Source organism: Lipotes vexillifer, unplaced genomic scaffold, assembly GCF_000442215.2.
Source record: "Lipotes vexillifer unplaced genomic scaffold, Lipotes_vexillifer_v1.1 scaffold1285, whole genome shotgun sequence".
NCBI classification, from domain to species: domain Eukaryota; kingdom Metazoa; phylum Chordata; class Mammalia; order Artiodactyla; family Lipotidae; genus Lipotes; species Lipotes vexillifer.
Genome location: NW_006796211.1, coordinates 752,965 through 772,642, shown reverse-complemented (window position 1 = coordinate 772,642; position 19,678 = coordinate 752,965). Strand labels below are relative to the sequence as shown.

General features: G+C 55.0%; 1 protein-coding gene across 3 annotated transcripts in view; it reads left to right on the top strand.

The window, feature by feature from the left end:
- The window catches only part of LHX6 (LIM homeobox 6), a 23,449-nt gene extending 5,593 nt beyond the window's left edge, over positions 1–17,856 (top strand). Inside the window, exons 5-10 of one of the 3 annotated variants that reach the window (XM_007468358.1) lie at positions 5,749–5,969; positions 8,197–8,297; positions 8,514–8,609; positions 8,827–9,001; positions 12,802–12,905; positions 17,058–17,856. In XM_007468358.1, the coding sequence (XP_007468420.1) occupies positions 5,749–5,969; positions 8,197–8,297; positions 8,514–8,609; positions 8,827–9,001; positions 12,802–12,905; positions 17,058–17,078 (718 nt within the window). In that variant the 3' untranslated portion in view covers positions 17,079–17,856. The remainder of the gene's footprint in view (positions 1–5,748; positions 5,970–8,196; positions 8,298–8,513; positions 8,610–8,826; positions 9,002–12,801; positions 12,906–17,057) is intronic. The other 2 variants (XM_007468360.1, XM_007468359.1) reach the window with 2 other exon arrangements.
- The last annotated feature ends 1,822 nt before the right edge of the window (positions 17,857–19,678 follow it).

Here is a 19,678-nt window from a genome sequence, read left to right as displayed (position 1 = left end):
AATGGAAGCATGGGAGACAGAGCCCCTCTCTAGAGCTGGGGCTCAGGGAAGGGCTGAGCACTCAAATCCTCTGGCCCTCTGTTTCCTGAAGCCCAAGGTCGAGAGTCTGATGGGAAGTGGACTGGAGCGCTCACCCCAGAGGCCAAGATCTCTGGACAGGATGCAGGGAGAGAGGAAGTGGCCAAGACCCCCTGAAGGGGGCACTGGTAGCTTCCGAGGTCCTCTGGCTCTGGTCTTATTCCCTAGGGAAGAGTTTCCTCCCAGTTCTAGCCCCTATCTTTCCCCTCCTTGACACTGGCCTGTAGACCCCTCTTCCACCTCCTTTGGCAGAGCAGGCAGCGTTGGGGAATCAGGAAGCTAGAAGTTGGGAAGGCACTCCAAGCTCATCGGGGCAGGAGGCTGCAGAGCCTGAGTTGGGAGGTGGTCCAGGGGTCCAATGCTGCTCCTGGCTTTGCATTGTTGGAAGGGGTTGGTTTTCCACTGGCTGTGTGTCCTCAGTGAGGTCGCTGGACCTCTCTGCCTCAGTTTCTTCATTTGCCATCCAAAGAGGGACCTCACCAGCCTTTGTGGCTTCAACCAGATTCCCACCTCCCCTAACCCCCTGAGTCCTAGCAGAAAAAAAAAAAAAAACTACCACCAAGAAAATGTGTATTGCTTTTAATTTCTTCACTTTTTTGGTTTAAGACTGTTTTTTCTTTTTATTTTCTTCCAAGAAGTGAAAAAAAAAAAAGTCCTGGGGGGAAAGTTCTGGGGCATTCATGTCTCCACTGCCCTCAGCAATCAAAACCCCAGACAGCTGCCTCCTGCCCACCAACCTGTGGCTGCTGCCCCCCAAAGGCAGGCATGGACTGGTCTGCAGTGCCCTTCAAGCTCCTGGCCTCCTGAAGCGTCTTGCCTATTGTAGAGTGGGGGAGATGATGTCCTGAGAGAGTGGAAAGTGCTGTGCCCAGGGTCCCACCAGCGAGAGAGTGGAAGAAGGGACCAGACAGGGGTGAGGATGCTGTCAGGAGACCTTACGGAGCTCTTCTCTAAGCCAGGAACTGTGTTAACCCTTTACATCTCATTGTTTTATGTCATTGACTCCTCAGATTCCCCCTGTGAGTAGGCTACTGTCATAATCCCTACATTATAGGAGGGGAAACTGAGGCCCTGAGTGGTGAGGTCACACAGCTAATAAGCGGCAGAACTGGGATAAGCCCCGGGGCTGCCTGACTCGCCATCCCTGTGTCTAGATACTCAATTCTCTTCTTCTAGAGCTGAGACATGTCAGCAGCCCCCCTGTGCAAGGTGGGGCCCATGCAATGGCAAAGGCCACCTCCCCCCAACCCCCCGTGGCCCTAGGGCTCCCACAGGGAGCACCTGCTGTGCTGTGTGACTCTCCATGGTTGGGCCCTGGGAGTACTAGGGCTGGAGTGAAGTGACCTCAGAGTCCCAGTGACTGGAGCAACTTTGCCAGGATCGGGTCACCAGGGTCTCTAGCCCTCTCGCCTCCTGACCATGGGAGTGGGGAGTAAGGGGTTAACTGCCTCTCCTTGTGTTTATGCGGGTGGGGTTCAGAGAGTGCCCCAGGCTGGGCCTGGGAGGGGCCCTGCCTACTGCTGTCCCCAGCTTGGCGCGAGACACTTAGGGCAAACCCGCAGCCTTCTTTCCCTCCTTCTGCCCGGAACCCAAGCTCAGACCGCGGACTCCAGCAGGAGAACCCCACCCCCTCCCCCGGAGCTAGGGTACCCCGGGAGGCTCAGAGCTGGGAAGCCGCCCCCCACCGCGGCAGAGAGCAGCCCAGCGGCCGCCAGCTGTTGGGGGACAGATGTTGGGGGAGCTGAGAGAGGCGTTCGGGGAGGGGCCTTGCGCTGGGACCTCCGAGGAGTGGGCCGTTTTAACCTCTTAGTTGCTGGTTCTGTTGTTTCTGGCTGCTTCTCCGAATGGTTTGCCGGGAAGGGGAGGAGCAGAAGGAATAGGAAGGACTCCACCTCTGATCCCCCCAGTTTGCTTCATAGACTCGCTCTAAGGCCCTCAAGCGAGCGTCCTGAACGCAAAACAAGGGAAGCCTGGTTTGAGTGTCAGCGCCTTGGCTCACTAGCTTCTTAATTAACATTGGCCTGAGCTTCGGTTTCCTCATGCAGAAAAGGGGTAGCTTAGTAATGGGCAGGGGTCGCAGTGAAATTCCAATGGGCTCTTTCGTTGAGGCTCATTCACCCAACCAATGACTTCTGAGCTCTTACTCGGTATCCAGGAGAGGTAGGCCGGGAGAGCGAGCCTGACTTGGTCAATGGCGCACAGCTCCCTCCGCGGAGCCACTAGCACCCAGATGTCTCCGTTCCCTGCTCCGGGGAGAGAGGGCAAGGCGGTGCGCGTGGCCCACGCCGCTCCTTTCAGCAGTTGCCAGGATGTGCAGCCTCCGTCCAACATCTCTCCATCCTCAAAGCGCCTCTGTGCTTTGAGCCTTTTCCCCGTGGCGCGCGCGGGGACCCAGGGAGGGGCGCGCACAAGGCTGGGGGTGGCGGGCGATGGCCGCGCCCCCTAATCGCTTTGGCGCTCCCTTCGCAGCTCCCGAACACCCCTTTCTTGAAGTTTCGTTGTCTCCGCCGCCGATTTCGCTGCTTCCGGAATCCGGCGGCTCGGGCTTCGCAGCCCGCCTGGGAAGGAATCTGTCGGTTTGTCAGAGCCTGGATCTGTAAGCCTCCTCGTGCCCCTTGTTTGTGCCACTGACCCCTTCCCCGGGTGGGGGACACGCTTCAGGAGCGGCCCGAAAACTGCAAAACGACCCCCCAACTCCATCCAAGGATCCAGCGGGAGGATGATTTCGTTGACTGGGCGGAGACACGGCGAGCGCAGGGAGCTCCTAGAGCTGGGGACAGCTCCTGGCATTTAGGGTGGCACGCGGAGGGTGAGAAAGTTGCTGACAGGTCGCTAGCGGCTCCCGCCTCAGAGCAAGGGGATGAGGGCACTGTGAGCCGCCAACGTAGGCGCAGAACGCGCCCGGGCGTCGGGGCTCGTGGAGCGGGAAGATCAGGGATGCGCGGGGAGTCTTGGATGCGTCTTGGCCGAGAACGAGACATCCCGCAGAGCCAAGCGCCAGGATCCGAGATGTTACAGTCTGGCTCAGCGCACTGATCCCGGAACACGACAGGCTGGAGACGCAACGGCTCCTGCCGGCCTCTGAGGGCCCGGACTTTCGCCTCCCGGCTCTTTCAGCTCCCTGGGAACGCACTCTCAGCTTACCAGAGCCTGAGGGTTCCTATGCCTTGCGCGCGGGAGTTTCCAGGTCCCAAGGCCCGGAGTGGGGAATGCGACTCGGTCAGACCAGGCCTCTTTCCTGTTCATACACCGAGATTCAACTCTACGCATCTCCCGTCCGGCTGCTTTCGCAGGTTCTAGGGGTTTTTTTGCACTTCGGAGGGGACCTCAACCCCTGTCCCACACTCCGTGTGGTCTTGGCGAAGTCACTTGTCCACCCTGAACCTCCGATTCCACGTGTGCAAATTGGGTGCCAGAGTCCCCATTTCACGTGGTTGCGGCGAGGGGGATGCAAAGAAGGAGTTGAGCCCCAGGACCCTGGAGCGCAGAGAGGGTTCTGCACCCGGCTGGCCCTTCTTCCTCCCTTCAGAGGCCCGGAAGTTCTCCCAATCCTGAGACGGGCCTCGGAATTTGGGGTCGGCCCCTCGGCGGGAGGAGGCTCCGGTGGGCAAAGCGGTTTCCTCTCCTTTTTACTGAGAGATTGGGAACAGAGACCGCGGGCTGTGCCGGGGAAGCCGAATTTCCGGGGTCGGGAACCACTTCTGTTTGGGGGGCAATTGACCGAACCCGCAAAGGTGCGCAGCGCTGCCTGAGCGAACCGCGCCGCCCGCCGACAGGGTCCCCTAGGGCTCCTTGTCCGACAGAGCGGCATGGCACTGGGGGTACGTCTAGAGACGGGGCTGGCAGAGGCCTCCGCTCTGCTGCACTCAGTTCAACCCGAGACCGTTTATTCAACCGGCAGTTGCTTGCATTTGCCAAGGCAGGCGAGGCTGTAACCAGGGCGCATTTGCTGGGCTGGTCCCTCCACGCACTCAAAGGCATTTCCGAGTGCTCTTTTGGGTGGCCTGGGGATCAAAGGGCCAATCCTCTAGATCCTTTCCCAAGAATGCCAGGGGTGGAAGGGAGAGCCGAGAAACCTGACATTTACAAACCGGTGTGATCATTGCTGAGAAGGTGGTGCTGGGAGCCGTGGGACTGGGGGTGTGGGGGGAGGGTGGGAAGAGGGAACAGCCTGTGCGAAGGCCTGGGGTGGGAAAGTGCTTCAGAGGGGGCCATAAGACCTGGAACCAGCCTTCCACTGTAGCTGACTGGGGCTCATGCTTGAGTGTGGGGTGAGATCTTGAGGAAGGTTAGGGAGGAGAGAAGCCAGAGAGGATGTGGTCTGTTGAGCTTTGTAAACTCCCAAGGACCTTGGACCAGATCCTGAGGGTAGAGTGGAGCCACCAGGCTATTTTAAGCAGGGCGGTGGACAGGGTAAAGTGTGCATGCTGGAAACTTCCCTGTAGCCACTACGTGGAGGATGGGTGTGGAGACTGGCAGTGAGGGACGCATGGTGGGAGCCTGGTTTAGAAGGGTGGTGGTGGCAGTGGCGAGGAGGAGATGGGTGCCAGATATACTTAGGAAAGGGAACCAACAGCACCTGATGATTGGTTGGATGCGGGATTGAGGAGAGGGAGGAGTGTATGATTTAGGTTTCTAAGCTTGAGAGGCTGGATGGGTGAAAGCACCATTCCCTGAAACAGTGTGCGCCAGAGGAAACTGAGGCTCAGAGGGTCCGGACAGGGTCACAGAGTGAGTCATTCACTTCAAGAACAAATTTTCCCTGGGGCTCTGGGGACAGGCCTTGGGCTGACTTCTGGGACGGGGCAAATCAGACTGCTGCTTCCTGGAGGGGGTCCCAGTCTGGTGGTGGAGGCAGCCACACCCAAATAGCCACACCACAAAGGGGGAGGGAGGAGGGAAAGAAGCAGAATCAAGGAAGGCTTAAGGGACAGTGGGGCATTTGATCTGGGCTTTTTTGTCTTTTTAGAATGACACAGGACTCCAGAGTCTGCGACTAGCTGGTTACTTAATAGACTACAAAGCACTAAACAAATAGCCGTAGCTGCTGTTGTCACCTAGTTCAACTCAGGGCAAGGAAAATGAGAACTCAGAGAGGTTAAACAATGTGCCCAGGGTCACAGAGCTAGTAAGGGCATATCTGTCTGTGCTTCCAAGAAACTCTGAGCTTCTCTACAGCTGGGTTACAGTTTATTCATCTCTGGAGTCATACGGGCTAGGAGTTCTATCCTTGCAAGCTGTGTGACCTTGTGCAAGTTACTTTACCTCTCTGGTCCCCATTTTCCTCATCTGCAAAATGAAGATTACTTGGGACGATCAGCATAAAACACTTAGAATCTTGCTGGGCAAATGGTTAAGTGCTCATAAATCTGCCTATATTATTGCTACTATTAAATTTTCCCTAACACTTATGTTTTAATGAGCAGGTTAATACTATATACAAATGTTAAGTGATCATTGAAGAAAATTTGGAAAACTCTGAAAAGCACCAGGAAGAAAATAAAAACCACCTACCAGCTTGCTTTCTAGGTGGAACTTGGCTGCAGGGGGTGGTGAATCCAGGCAAAGGGAAATGCATGCGTGAAGGCCCTCAGGAACCTGGGCACGGCCGGGCCACTAGGATTTGGATGGCCTGTCTGAGCCTCCCCACCCCCACCCTGTGTCCTTCAGCCGATTTGGGACCAAGTGCGCAAGGTGCGGCCGACAGATCTACGCCAGCGACTGGGTCCGGCGGGCACGTGGCAATGCCTACCACCTGGCCTGCTTCGCTTGCTTCTCGTGCAAGCGCCAGCTGTCCACGGGCGAGGAGTTTGGCCTGGTCGAGGAGAAGGTGCTCTGCCGCATCCACTACGACACCATGATTGAGAATCTCAAGAGGGCCGCCGAGAACGGTACCCAACCCGCCCCTCCCCGAAACTGGCCGCCCCTCGGCTCCCCAGCCTTCTCTGACCACCACCCCCCAGCACCCCAGGGACTGCCCACACTTCTCTAGAGCCAGTTGCCCCCTTTATCACCTGGAGGCAGCATGGGGGTGGGGCTCCACACGGATCTGGCCGCTTCTGGCTCCACCATTTGTTTGAAAGTTGGAAGTCACTGCAGGTCCTTGCAAATTATGTTTCCTAATCTGTAAAATGGGGCTGATGGTAGGACACCTCAAAGATAGATGAGCCGATGTGCTGTAAAGCCGGGAGGCACTCAGTGAACCCTAGAGATGATTCTCATAATGGGGCAGCCTACTCCACCTTTGGACAGCTCTGGTTGGCCTGGAGGCTCATCCCCTCCACTTTCCTGGAACCAGGCTTGGGCCCGTCTGTCTGCGAGAGATGAAGTGACCCTCTTCTCCCAACTCCCACCGCAGCAGCTACAGGCCAGAGATTTGGGGGTGGGGTTTTCATCCTGGACTGTAAGGAGAGAGGCCTTTGAGTCTGGAGACCCAAGCTTCAGTTTTGCTTCTGGCATGTTGTGCTGACATACAAAGTTTCCTTTTCTCTCTGGGCCTCAGTCTCCCTAGTTTCAAGATGGATATTGGACTAGAAAGATCCCTAAATCTCTTCTGGCTCTGATACTGTGATTTCCCAAGACACTTAGGCTCAGGGACAGGGTCCAGGTCTTCCTGGGATCATGGAGGCTGAGTCATAAAGTGTCTGCCCCGTCCCCAGTGCCTCTGAGGAGGAACTAGTCAGACGTCCCCGGGGTGTTCTTGGCCATGGCCACAGCAGAGCCATCACTTTCTCCAGCCAGGATCAGGGCTGAGTGGGTCTAGGTGGGGAGCAAGTGAAGCTGGGGTGCTCTGAAGTTACCCGCAAGTGACTGGGCAAGTCAGTTGTGGAGCTGGGATGGAAGCCCAGGAGTTAGAGGTTCCCCCACACCATGGCTCAGGAGTGACTCCAGGCTCCTTCCATGCCTGGACCAACCAGGACTACCCCTAGTCACAACCTTGCCAATTACACTCCAGCTCTCAGAGTCAGGCCTGACTCCAGACTCCTACCACACAGGGAACCTGAAGGCTTATGGTCTCAGGACTCCTTTACTGACCAGCCCTCAGTTTTGGCTACTGGTTTACTTTTTAATCTTAAACACACACATGCCCATTATAGGAAATTAAGAAAAGATGGTTAAGCAAAAAGAAGAAAATAAAGACCGCTTCGAATGCCACCACCCCTCATATTTTAGTGTCTATCTTCCCAGATTTCGTTCTATGTATGTATGTTGGAGTGTTTGTTTAGTGTTTTTCCTAATTAAAAAAATTATGAACAGTGGTGGAATTCCTGGAGATTTTTATTTTCTTCTTTGTGCTTCTCTGAATTTTCTGAGGTTTTGGCAAGGAGCATGGTATTACCTTCGCATTGCAAAAAATGAGGTACTCCTAATTTGTGAGGAACATCTTAATAAAGGTCTTTAAAAAGACTAAAAAAAAAAAATGAGGTACTAAAAACTAAAATGGGAATACATTTAGTGTGATTATAAAAGTAATGTAAATGGAAAGAGAATAACTAATGTATACTCCAGTTAACAAAGTTAAACGTTAGAGAAATAAGGTAATGAGACACGTGATTGTTGAAAAAACTTCAAAAGTTGCAGAAACATTGAAAGTAGAGTCTTCATAATTGCACTCCCTCCTGCTAACACTTTGGTGTATATCCTTCCAACCTTTTTTGCTCCCATCCGTTTTTACAAAATTAGGATCACAGTTCTGTAACCTGCCTGCTTCCCATCTCCACCAGCCCTTGGTTTCCCCAGTTTATCAAGGAGGGAGCCCAATTTGGGGCGCTAGAGTCAGCCAGCTGTCAGAATACCAGTCGAAAGGTCCGGAGCTGGGATTTTCTTCTCTCTGAACCTCAGTTTCCTCCGCTGTAACACGAGGATAATGTCGCCCGTGCTCAGGGCTGTGAGACATAAAGGGCACACCAAAAGAGAAGCGTCCGGTACTGAGCAACCGCTCAGAAGTGGAAGCCCCTTCCCCAAAGACTGAGCTCAGGGACTAGGACCCTGGGATCCCCCCTCCCAGCCCACTCCGCTCCCGACACTTCCAGGGACCAGCTCCCCCCACCCCCGTCCTTTCCAGGCTGCCACTAGAAGAGATGGGGACGCGTGGTCAGCCACTTCTGTCGCCCTCAGGGAACGGCCTCACGCTGGAGGGGGCAGTGCCCTCGGAACAGGACAGTCAGCCCAAGCCGGCCAAGCGCGCGCGGACGTCCTTCACCGCCGAGCAATTGCAGGTACCTTGGCGGGCCGCGAGTGGCCGGGTGTGGGCCGGGCCTCGGAGTGGGCGGGGCTGAACGGGCCTCCTGACTCCGCCCCTCTTCCCGACCCGCGGGTGGCTGGGAGGGGCTGTAGCTGTCTGGGGCGTGGCCTCCGGGCCGGAGCCTCTGATTGGGCCGGGGCTTTGGCGACCTCGGCGGGCTCGTGCCTCACCGCTCCGCGGCGCCTGGCAGGTTATGCAGGCGCAGTTCGCGCAGGACAACAACCCCGACGCGCAGACGCTGCAGAAGCTTGCGGACATGACGGGCCTCAGCCGAAGGGTCATCCAGGTGGGGCCGGGGGCGGGCGGGGCCTTCGGGTCTGGGGCGGGGCCTAGGGACCTTGGGGGTGGGCCCTCGAGCGCGTAGCTGGGCTGCGGAGCCGCGGGTTCGGGGCGCACGTGGCCGCCCTTCCTCAGTTGGCGACGAGGCAGTCCCTCCTGGGGTCCCCCGGCGGCGCGTCCGGCCCTTTTCCGCGAGGCTGAGGCTGCTGAGGCTGTCGTTCCAGGTGTGGTTTCAAAACTGCCGGGCGCGTCATAAAAAGCACACACCACAGCATCCCGTGCCGCCCTCCGGGGCGCCGCCGTCCCGCCTCCCCTCCGCCCTGTCCGACGACATCCACTACTCCCCGTTCAGCAGCCCCGAGCGGGCTCGCATGGTCACCCTGCACGGCTACATTGAGAGTAAGTGACCGCCACAGCCTGGTCGCCCGGCCTGTGGGAGAGGGGGGTGTAGATGAGCGCTCGTGGGCGGCGGAGGCATGGGGAGCCTCGTGCGTGCAGACGAGGGTTCCGCAGTCCCTCGGACCTAGTGGTTGTGGAGAGGAGTTAAGTGCCCCGGCTCTGCCTTAGAGGGGCTCGACCCTTAGTAGAGGCAAGCCATTAAGCCGTTCAAAAAATATTGGTACTTTCCAAACATCCACTCGGTGCCAGGCCCCAGGGACTAGGGAGAGAACAAGATGGCTAAAGTCCTGTCCTGGGGAGCCTGGGTTCTGGTGGGAGAGACATGGAACAATTCGAGATAGATGAGCGTGTGGTGTTAATTGTGGTGATTCCTGTAGTCAAGATGCTGGCTGGGAGTGTCTGGAGATGTTGCCTATCAGTGGGCTGAGACCAGAAGGATAGGTAGGAATTAGTGAGACACGAGGAGTGGGGAAATACGGGTGCAGGCAGCAGAGGAACTGAATGTAGGCAGAAAGCGTGGCATGGGTGCGTTTGGGGTTGCAGAAGAAAGCCAGGGTGGCAGGAGTACCCAAGGTTGTGAGGCCGTGGGCAAACCTGACCTCTTTGAACCTCAGTTTCCTCGTCTGTTAACTGGGACATTAATAATGCCTACTTCACAGGGTTATGAGGATCCACTCATGTGTTCAGTAAATATTTTTTGAGTGCCTTCTGTGCCTTCTGGGATACAACTGAAAACACAGCAGACCAAAGCCTGTGTGCTTCCAAGGCTCACGCTGCAGGACGGGAGAGCGGGGAGAGAGAATAAACGAATAAAGGATGGAGGCCAGGCATGTCTGTGGGGACTGAGCACTGTGGTGGAGAGGCGGTGGCAGGTTGTGGTGGAGTGACTTTTGAGCAGGAACCTGGGGGAAAGAGAGAGAGTAGGCTTGTGCATTTCTGGGGGATGGACATTCAGTGAATCTGCTGTTGAGCAGGTGCTTATCACAGATTTTCTTTCCCTTTGAGGTTGTTTCTATTGATTGTTTCCTCAAAGCTGGGCATGACCAGAAATATAGCAGTGATGACAACATACCCACAAACTCAAACCCTCCCTCTCTGGCTCCAAGGGAAAGAGAAGGGAGGTCAGGGAGAGCACAGCTGTGTCCTGAGTCCCTGCCATGTGCCAGGCACTGTCCTACCACATGTTTCTAAACATCACCATCCCATGGTACAGATGAGGAGACCAAGGGCCAACAGTAAGTTAGTGGGAGCCAGGTTCCTTAATGATTCAATGTGGGCTTTAGCGTCAGACTGTGGGGCTTCGGATCCCGTCCCTTTCACTTACTAGCTGGGTGACATCGGGTAAGCTTCTTAGCATCCCTGAATTCCAGTTTCCTCATCTGTAAAAAATGAGGACAGTAAGAATCCAAGCTCTTTTCAAAAACGGAAAGAATACCTATCTCAAAGCAGTGTCGCGAGCATCAAATGAGATCATTGACTTAACGTCCTCAGCATTTAGTAAGTGCTGGATGAGTACTAGCTGCCCTTGTGGTGGTGGCAGTGGCTCTGGTTGGTGGAACTGAGAGTGCAGAGCCCTCCTCACCGTGCCAGGCTGTCAGTTGGAAACCGTGTCTCTTTGTTCTGTTCCATTTCTGAACCATCTGCTTAGTAGCAGGGACTTTTTTCCCCCTTTCTTTTTGAAACAATGACATGTTCAGGCTGCAGAGAGCCCATTGACGATCTAGTTCATCTGTTAAAGGAGCCAAGGACCAGGGGCTCTCTAGGTACCAGGAGTCTGGGCCACCAGCCGGCACTTGCTGTGGAGTTGGTAATGGATCTAGGTGGCCCCGTGGGGAGTGGGGCCGTGGCCTCCGGAGCTGTGCCAGGACTCTGCCCACACAGTGTGTCGGCCAAGTCTAGAACTGTCTTGGACACCTAGAGAAGGGGCTGAGGTGCCCTTTCCTCTTCCCCTTAAGGCGAACCCAGCTCAGGGCAGGAGGCATCAAGGGTGCTCGGACCTGCTGCCTCTTGCTGCATCATGATTGAAGGTCACCCTAGCAGTCTTCTTCACCGTTCACTAAATTCACAGGTTCCTGAGTTTCCCGGAGACTTCGAGCCTGGAATGTGATAAAAAAGCTTTGGAATCAGATTCCAGAAATATGCACACACACACAGTTTCCTGTGTAATCTCAGGCTGTTTGTGGACCCCTGAAACCCCCCAGGTTAAGAATCCCCCATCTTATACAACCACCTTATTCTACAGACGAGGGAACTGGGGCTCAGAAAGGAACAGTGACTTGTCCTAAGTTACAAATCAATTGTAAGTCTCTGTACAGAGCTCTTTTCCCTCTGACCAAAGAGGATGAAGCACAGAGAAGAGCAAGGCCATAGACTTCTCCACTGTAGTGGTAGAGAGGCTGAAGCATGAGAGATTTGGGTCAGACATAAGGATGGACTCCCCCCGACCCCCGCCACTGCCATTTTAGATGTTGTACAGAGACCCATTCAACAAATTAGATGCCATGCCTCATTCTAGATCCTGGAAATCCACCAAGATCTAGAATCTAGAAAACAGACAAAAATTCCTGCCCTCATCGGAGCTTGCATTATAGCTGGCAAAAGCAGATAATATCAAATAAAAAATAAAAATATACAGTAAGTCAGATGATGGTAATTGCTAAAGAGGAAAAATAAAGCTGAGAAGGATGACAGGGAGGGTAGGGTTGGTGTTGGGTTGCAATTGTAAATAGATGGTCAGGGAGAACATCATAAAGAAGGTGACATATGAGTGCAGAGTCCTCTAGGGTATGGGGGTAAAGCCTTGGTGATTCTTGGGATATAAGAAGGTACAGTGCACCAAGGGAGGATTCTAATGGATGGGGTACCGCCTTGCGTGTAGGAGGTGTTCTGTACATATTCGTTTCTTTTTCTTTTTTTACTTTTTTAATTTCAATGTTGATTTACAATGTTGTGTTAATTTCTGCTGTACAGCAAAGTGATTCAGTTATATATATATATATATATATACATATATATGTGTGTATATATATACATATATATGTGTGTATGTATATATATGCATATACACATACACACATTCTTTTTTTTATATTGTTTTCCATTATGATTTGTCAGAGAATGTTGAATATAGTTCCCTGTGCTATACAGTAGGACCTTGCTGTTTATCCATTCTCTATATAATAGTTAGCATCTGCTAACCCCAAATTCCCACTCCACCTCTCTCCCACCCAGCCCCCCTTGGCAACCATAAGTCCATTCTCAATGTCTGTGAATGTGTTTCTGTTGCACAAAAGTTCATTTGTGTCATATTTTAGATTCCACATATAAGTGATATCATATGGTATTTGTCTTTCTCTTTCTGACTTACTTAGTATGATAATCTCTAGGCCCATCCATGTTGCTGCAAATGGCGTTATTTCGTTCTTTTTTATGACTGAGTAGCATTCCATGGTATATATGCACCACATCTTCTTTACCCATTCATCTGTCGATGGACATTTAGGTTGTTTCCATGTCTTGGCTATTGTGAGTAGTGTTGCTATGAACATAGGGGTGCCTGTACATACTCATTTGTGAGTGTTTATTTATCAGTGAGCTAGACAGTTATCGTGTAGCACTTTATAGCTCATAAAGATTTTCACTAGAAAAATGGTACCCTATTGAAATTTTGCCCAGGGCCACCCAGCTGATAAGTGGCAGAGGTGAAACTGGCCCCAGGGCTCCAGCCTACCGAGCCTGGGGCTGGTGGGATCCTGCATGGAGGCTGGGGGATGGGCTCCAAGGCATCCTCTCGTCCACAGGTCAGGTACAGTGTGGGCAGGTGCACTGCCGGCTGCCTTACACCGCGCCCCCCGTCCACCTCAAAGCCGATATGGATGGGCCACTCTCCAACCGGGGTGAGAAGGTAAACGGAGCCGGGTTGGGTCGGGTGGGTCAGAGCCACCTTGCCAGGAATGGCTTCCTGGCAGGATTCTCATCGCTGAGCAGGCACCATGCCACTTTGTGGCAGACCCTCTGCCCAGACACTCAGGCCCCCACTGTGCCCCCGAGGTAGTAGTCCCTCAAGCAGGCGCCAGTGTGTTCAGCGCGCATGGCCAGCCTCCTCGCAGTGTGCCTGCCCATGGCTGGCCTTCTCTTTTTCAGATTTGTGGATTTAGTTACTTTGCTCAAACTCGGCGGTCCCGAGGAGGGCGTATATCACACACCACCCCGCCTCCCACGGTCTCACCGGTTTCTCCTACTTCCTCCTTTGTATTCCTGTCTGTTGGGAGGGAATATCCCGAGCTGGTGGGGCCCAGGGACAGCAGGCCAGCCAGTGACCATGGTCAACTGGTAAGGCCTCCTTTGTGGAACCCGATCTCTGGTTGTCTCAAGCATTAGGACTAGGCACCCAGAAGGGTGCTTGGACATCGCCCAGTCCAGTGGCTTGAAAGATTTGTTTTAAGCCAGGGAACCCATTTGTTTACTCTTTTTCATAACACAAGATGCAGATGAAAGGGGGTGGAGCTGCTCTGGGTGAAACTGCGGAGTGAGTAGGGCCCTCACCTCCAGCTCAGCTCCCAGACACTTCCCAGCGAGCCTTGAAAGCCACTGCTCTCAGACACCCTCTCATTTTAGAGACGGGGAAATTGAGGCCCAGGTGGCTCAAGGTCACAGAGCCTGAATGAGAACTTGTGCCTTGATTCGTTCACTCATTCAGCTGACATTCACTATGTACTGACTGTGCCCGCGAGCCCCGAGTCAGTTGCCAGGAGCACAGAGATGAGGAAGGCATAGTCCCTGCCCTCGAGGAGGCCAACAGTTACAACAAAGGGTGATCAAACTGCGACGCAGAGGCCAAGGGAGCTGGGGGGTGGGGCGCAGCTCGGGAGAGACACAGGAAGGCTTCCTGGACGCAGGCACGTCTGAACCTCAGAGTTCAGCCGGGAAGGCATGAGCCGCCACAGCTCTCAGGCAACCCAGAGCAATTCGGTGCTGCTGGCACACAGGCTTGGGAGGAAAAAGCGTGAGAGGCGGGGGCCTCGGGCTGCCAGGTGAAGGCGTGTGGACCGTGATGGGCCCTGGAGGCCTCTTTTAGAAGCATCACTATAGTGGTCCTCGGAGAGGCAGGGAGCCCCAGGAGTCATTGGGTGTGCTGGGCCAGGGAGACACGGCCAGGCCTTCGAGCTGAGTGCAGTCTTCATGTGCCTCAGCATCATTTGGGCAGCTTGTAGAGATGCAGATTCCCCAGCCTCGCCCCTAGAGAGCTGGTGGGGAGTTCCGGGACGGGACCCCGGGATCTGCGGGTGTAATACCCAGCTCCAGTGATTTTGGCAGGCAGACAGGCATGGGACTACTCCTCCAGGACAGCCCCTCTTACTCTGCCTCCTAATTAAACACCTACTGTGTGCTAGGCTCTGTGCTGGGCACCGTGGAGAAAGTAGATGGTGTGGAGGTACGGACAGCCCAGTAGGACCAGTAGGTTTATAAGTAAATGGTAGTACATATTCAGCCCCAAATCCCGCAGACCCCAGTGGCGGGTGAGCACGCCCCAGGAAAGTCCCCTCCGAGATAGTCATACAGGAAGGGCTGCTTTTGGTTGAAGCACTTTACACGTGTTGTCTGATGCCACCCAATCACCCTGTGGATATGAGGATGGCGTCGTCATGGTAAAGATGAGGAAACAGAGGCTCAGAGAGGTGACACGACTTGTCCGGGGATGCAGCAAGTCTGTCAGACTCTGAAGTCCACCTGGTTCAGTAGTGACCTCCTTCTGGGCCGCACTTTACAGTTTACACAGCGCTCTCTCTGACCTCGCCCTTCACTGTCTCCCTGGGAGGATGACTATGGTTGATGCCATTTCATAACTGCAGAAACTGGGTCTTAGCCAGAGCAGCAGCTTGCCCAGGGTCACACAGTGAGCGTGGGTACAGCTGGCCTCCATCCTAGGACTGCCTGCCTCGGAGCTGCCCCCGTCCTGTGGGAGAGAGTTTGTCCTGTCAGACCTGGCACCAGGACTGCGGAGGCGAGCTGGCGTGGTCCCTGTCCTCAGGGAGTGGGTGGGTGGCTTAGAGCAGGAGGCAGGCAGCCACATCCCAGCTTGACAGGGCAGTTGCGGTGAGGGATGCACATGGCCTTCGAGGATTCAGAAGAGGGAGTGGCCAGCTCTCGGGAAGAAGCAGGGGACACGAGGAGCCCATGCCGAGGCAAGGAGGCTTGGAGGGACCTGGATTTGAGGGATGGTGGGGGGTTTAGTGCGGCTGAGCCCTTGGTTGGGGTGGGAGCTGACAGGGGGTCACATAATGAAGGCCCTGCACCTTCTAGCAAGGGGCCTGGGCATTATCTGGAGGGGAGAGGGGAGCCTTGCAACAGATTAGGGCTGGGCTCAGCTCTTGGAGGCGAGCCCTCATCTCCTGGTTTCTCAGCTAAGCCTGTGGTTATGTCTGGTTCAGCCTGAAGGATGAGCCGGTCTGGGGTCTGGCAGCTTTGGCCGTGGAAGGTTTCTGGCCCCTGGGTTTGGCTGCTGAGCCAGAGTTTTTCTCTTGCTGGGCCATATCCCCAACTTCGTGTCCAGCGGCTCTGCAGAAAAATGTCTCCGCCTCCTCCATGACCTTCCGCCCTATCACTGCCAGACCTTCCTGCCAGCGGCCAGGGACCTTTTCTGTCCACATCTTGCCAGCCTGGCGGGCTGTGTGTATGGCCAGTCAGTGCAGAGCTGCATGGGCTTTCTCCCAAGTCCCTCCGGGCCTGAGCCAGCCTAGCGAGGAGGAGACTCAGGGCCCCCTGGGGCAGCCCCCTGCATCCACTCAAGACCAGCACTGGCCTGGCCGGGAGAACAGTGCTCTGAGCATCTGGGGTAGCACCCTCCGCCTCCACCACATCATTTGGCCACACCTGCCTGTGAGCTTCCAGGACCACATTTTTTTTTTTTTCGCGGTACGCGGGCCTCTCACTGCTGTGGCCTCTCCCGTGGCGGAGCACAGGCTCCGGACGCGCAGGCTCAGCGGCCATGGCTCACGGGCCCAGCCGCTCCATGGCACGTGGGATCCTCCCGGACCGGGGCACGAACCCGAGTCCCCTGCATCGGCAGGTGGACTCTCAACCACTGCACCACCAGGGAAGCCCCAGGACCACATTTATTCCCGGTCATGGGCCCAGATCCCACAGTTCAGATCTTGGAAGGCTCTTAGAAATCAGGGCCCAGCCGTCATCGATCAGATGGAGAGACTGAGGCTTATGGAGGGGAAGCATCGTTCAGAGTCACCCCTCTTGAGAGAACTTCTGTTCGGAAGAGTCCAAAGTCAGGCAGGCATCCCAGAGACCAGAGGGGAGCACAGCCCAAGGTGGGGTGAGTGGGCGAGGCTGTGTGACGTGGGCTCTGGAGTCAGGCAGACCGGACCCCAGCTCAGCCACCTTTTCTCTTTGAGACCTGGGAACACACCCACTGTGTGTCAGGCACCTGGCGTGTCTGAGCCACCTGCCTGTTGAGGTGCTTGGCAGCATGAAGGGCTTGGCCTGTTGCCTGGTGCTTGGTAGGCACCGCTGGTAACTGTCAGGGTGGCCTGGAGAGGAAGAGGCAGTGGGTCTAATGAAGAGAGCTTGTTCTAGAGCCTAGGCCTGGGTTGCAGTGCTGGGTCCACCTCTTCCTGGCTGTGTGATTGCAGGCTCACTGATTTTCACCTCCCCGGCCTCAGCGGCCTCCCCTGTAAAGAGGAGGTGATGGTGGGACACCCTCGTGGGGCTGAGGTGAGGCTTCTGTGAAATCGTGCAGGTGTGCACTGTACCCAAGTGCCGGGTACAGTGCCCAGGAGACACTTGCTGCTGCCCTTGGATTTCACCAGATCCTCCCCATTCTGAGAGAGAGGTGTTGTCATCCCCATTTTACAGATAAGGAAACAGGCTCAGAGAGGGGGAGTGAGTTGCCCAGGGCCCCGCAGCAAGTAAGTGTCTGCGCCAGGATTTGAACCTAGATGTGGGCCCTGGGCCCCCCTCCTTCTCCATGCCTTCGAGGACTTCTGGGGCGCTACCAGGCGGGGCAGGCCCTGGCTCAGCCCCCTCCCACGCCCTCCTCTTGCAGGTCATCCTTTTTCAGTACTAACGCTGCCGGCACTTCCGCATCTGAGCATGGGCGCCCGGCAGCTGCCCCTCAGCCGCTGAAATCCGGAGTCTGAGCCGCTGCCAGGGATCCACCCGCTCTGCCTCCACCCCTCATCCGCCATCCTGCCCACCACCAGCTGGGCCCCTGGGCCTGGCCTTCCCCTCTCCTGCCGAGAACCAGAACCCGCCAGGAGCATCGCGGAGCCCTCCTCCCTGAAGGCAGAGCTCCCTGAAATTTGGAGCCAGGGTGAAAACAACAGCCTGTGTTTCCCATTTAGACAGGAGTCGTCTTCAACTTAAGCTGATTACAATAGCAAAAGGCCGAATTGAATCGCAGACGCCAACAGCCTTCCAATTTACAGGTTTTCTTTCCTCCCATATTGGCCTTTATTTACTAATTCCTTGGAGCCATCTCTGAATTCTGAATAGCGGACAACCCCCAACGTTATCCACTCTGTTGCTTTTGTTTGGAAAACTCTACAGTGTTTGTGGGATGTCCCCAAAGGAAAGCTATGTTCTAATTTTATCATTTCCATCTGTCTGGTTATGTCAAGTTAATTCAGAGAGAGAAGAGACACTGACCAACCCTGAGAGGCCCAATAGGGCACAGATGGAGGCCTGCCCAGACCAAGAGGCAGGGGGAAAAGCGGGGGCCGGGGGGAGGCGGCGGGGCAAGGAGCCCCATGGGTTTGGAGGCCCAGGAGAAGGATGCGGCCCACTGGGCTGGGAGAAGTACTCGCCGTTTTAAGGGGAGGAAAGAGGAGACTCGGGGTGTGTGTTGGGGACCCTGCTTTCACCTAGTTATCCAGCATATGTGCAGGAGACATAGCAGAGGTGGTGACATTTCTGAACGCTTGGACAAGTTAGAATTGGGGACCCCTGTTGGCTACTTGACTCCTGATGAGGGTGCTTGGGCCACGTCTTCTTTGGGGGGACCTCTCATGGGGGAGCTGGGGAACAGAGCCCAGGGAAATGGCAGAGCTTTCATTTTGGACCCACCTCTGAGTAGAAAGAGGGTGCCTGCTGCCTAGGTGAGTGTACTTCTGGGGTGCTACAAGGCGGGGCAGGCCCTGGCTCAGCCCCTGGCTCAGTAGAAAGAGGGTGCCTGCTGCCTAGGTGAGTGTACCAAGCCCAGGATTCTAGCTGGCACTCTGGGCTTCCCCACCAACCCTGCCCAGAGCCAGTCCCACTCACTCCTGAGAACGCAGGCCAGACACACTGTGCTCACATCCACTCTGCCCCGCTGCAGCTCTTCCACCCCGAACAAAAGGGCTTGGGCTACACAAGACCATGATTTATGTTTTCAGGGGGCCCCGTTTGTCCCAGGCTAATCCTGTAATTTTAGAATGACTTGGGTGTCCTGATGCATTTCCCACTAGAGGCTGCTAGTAAGCATGTTTCAGCCCAAGTCCTCCTTCCTGCTTTGATTAGCCTGATACGTTGCTTTCGGAAGGAGACTCTAGGACAGGGAAAGCAAGTTCATGGTACCTAGGTGTCTGCTGTCCCGGTTTCACCCATGGCAGACATCGCTAATCAGTCGCAGCACTCTATCTCGCTGAGTCTGGATAAGGGTTCGGAATCCACATGCTTGCACTTAACGTGAAAAACGATATGCTCTTCTTACTCTGGGACCTGGAGGAGGGCTGGGCTCGGGTGCAGCCCAAGAAGGGAACTTGCTTCTTTTCCCTTTCAAAGACAGTTCCAGCTGACTCAGGGCAAAGGAAAGACACCCCTCAGAATGTGATCAGTGCAGCTTGGTTCAGAACTCACCCGGTGAATAGAGTGTGCCTGGCCCTACCCTTGGAGCTGATGTTAACCGGAGCAGCTTGGGCCCAGTTCCTGGTGACTGGGGAGCTCTAATCTTTCCTTTGACGTGGTGAGTGGCCAGCCGAGCCATGCCCGGGGTCACCCGGTACCCACTCTGCCTTGAGCCTCCCCCCAGGGTCTGTTCCTTGCGTGGATCACACGGTCGTAGCATGCTGCGGTTCAGACACGTCTCCACTAGCCTGTTAGAACAGCCTGGGAACGTACAGGCCATCAAGACTATTTATTTAAATACAAAACAAAAGGAGGAAAACACACACACACGGAAAAAAATTGTAAGCACTTTTTTGTAAAACCAATGTCTGTTTTGTTACATACCTTTCATGTTGTGCTTTGTAAATGTCTTATTTGTGTAATAAATAAAGTTAATGCAAGTAGAAGTGCTGGCACTGACATCCGGAGCATATGATGGAATTCCATTTCTTTCCTGCTCTCTGGTCAAGGGCTCAGGCTCAGGCCTGGCCCCCAGAATATCTGGGCTGCTAGACAGTGAAACCCCTTCCTGGAAGACTGGTTCTGTTTCCCAGCTAGGAATCTGAGCGTTGTAAAGGCATGGTGGTGGGTTTCTTCTTTAATCTGAGCTGTGTAGGAAATCAGGCTGGCTGCTGTCCTCCGTCCCACTCCTGACCGCACTCTGCTGGGCCCCGTGCCAGCCCTGCAGCCTCAAAAGGGTCCAAGGGGGGCTCTCAGCCCAGCAAATGCTGGAGACAGACGGATCCCTCCGATGTGCTGTCGAGACGGAGGGGGGCATTTGAGCTGTACCCTTGGATGAGAAGT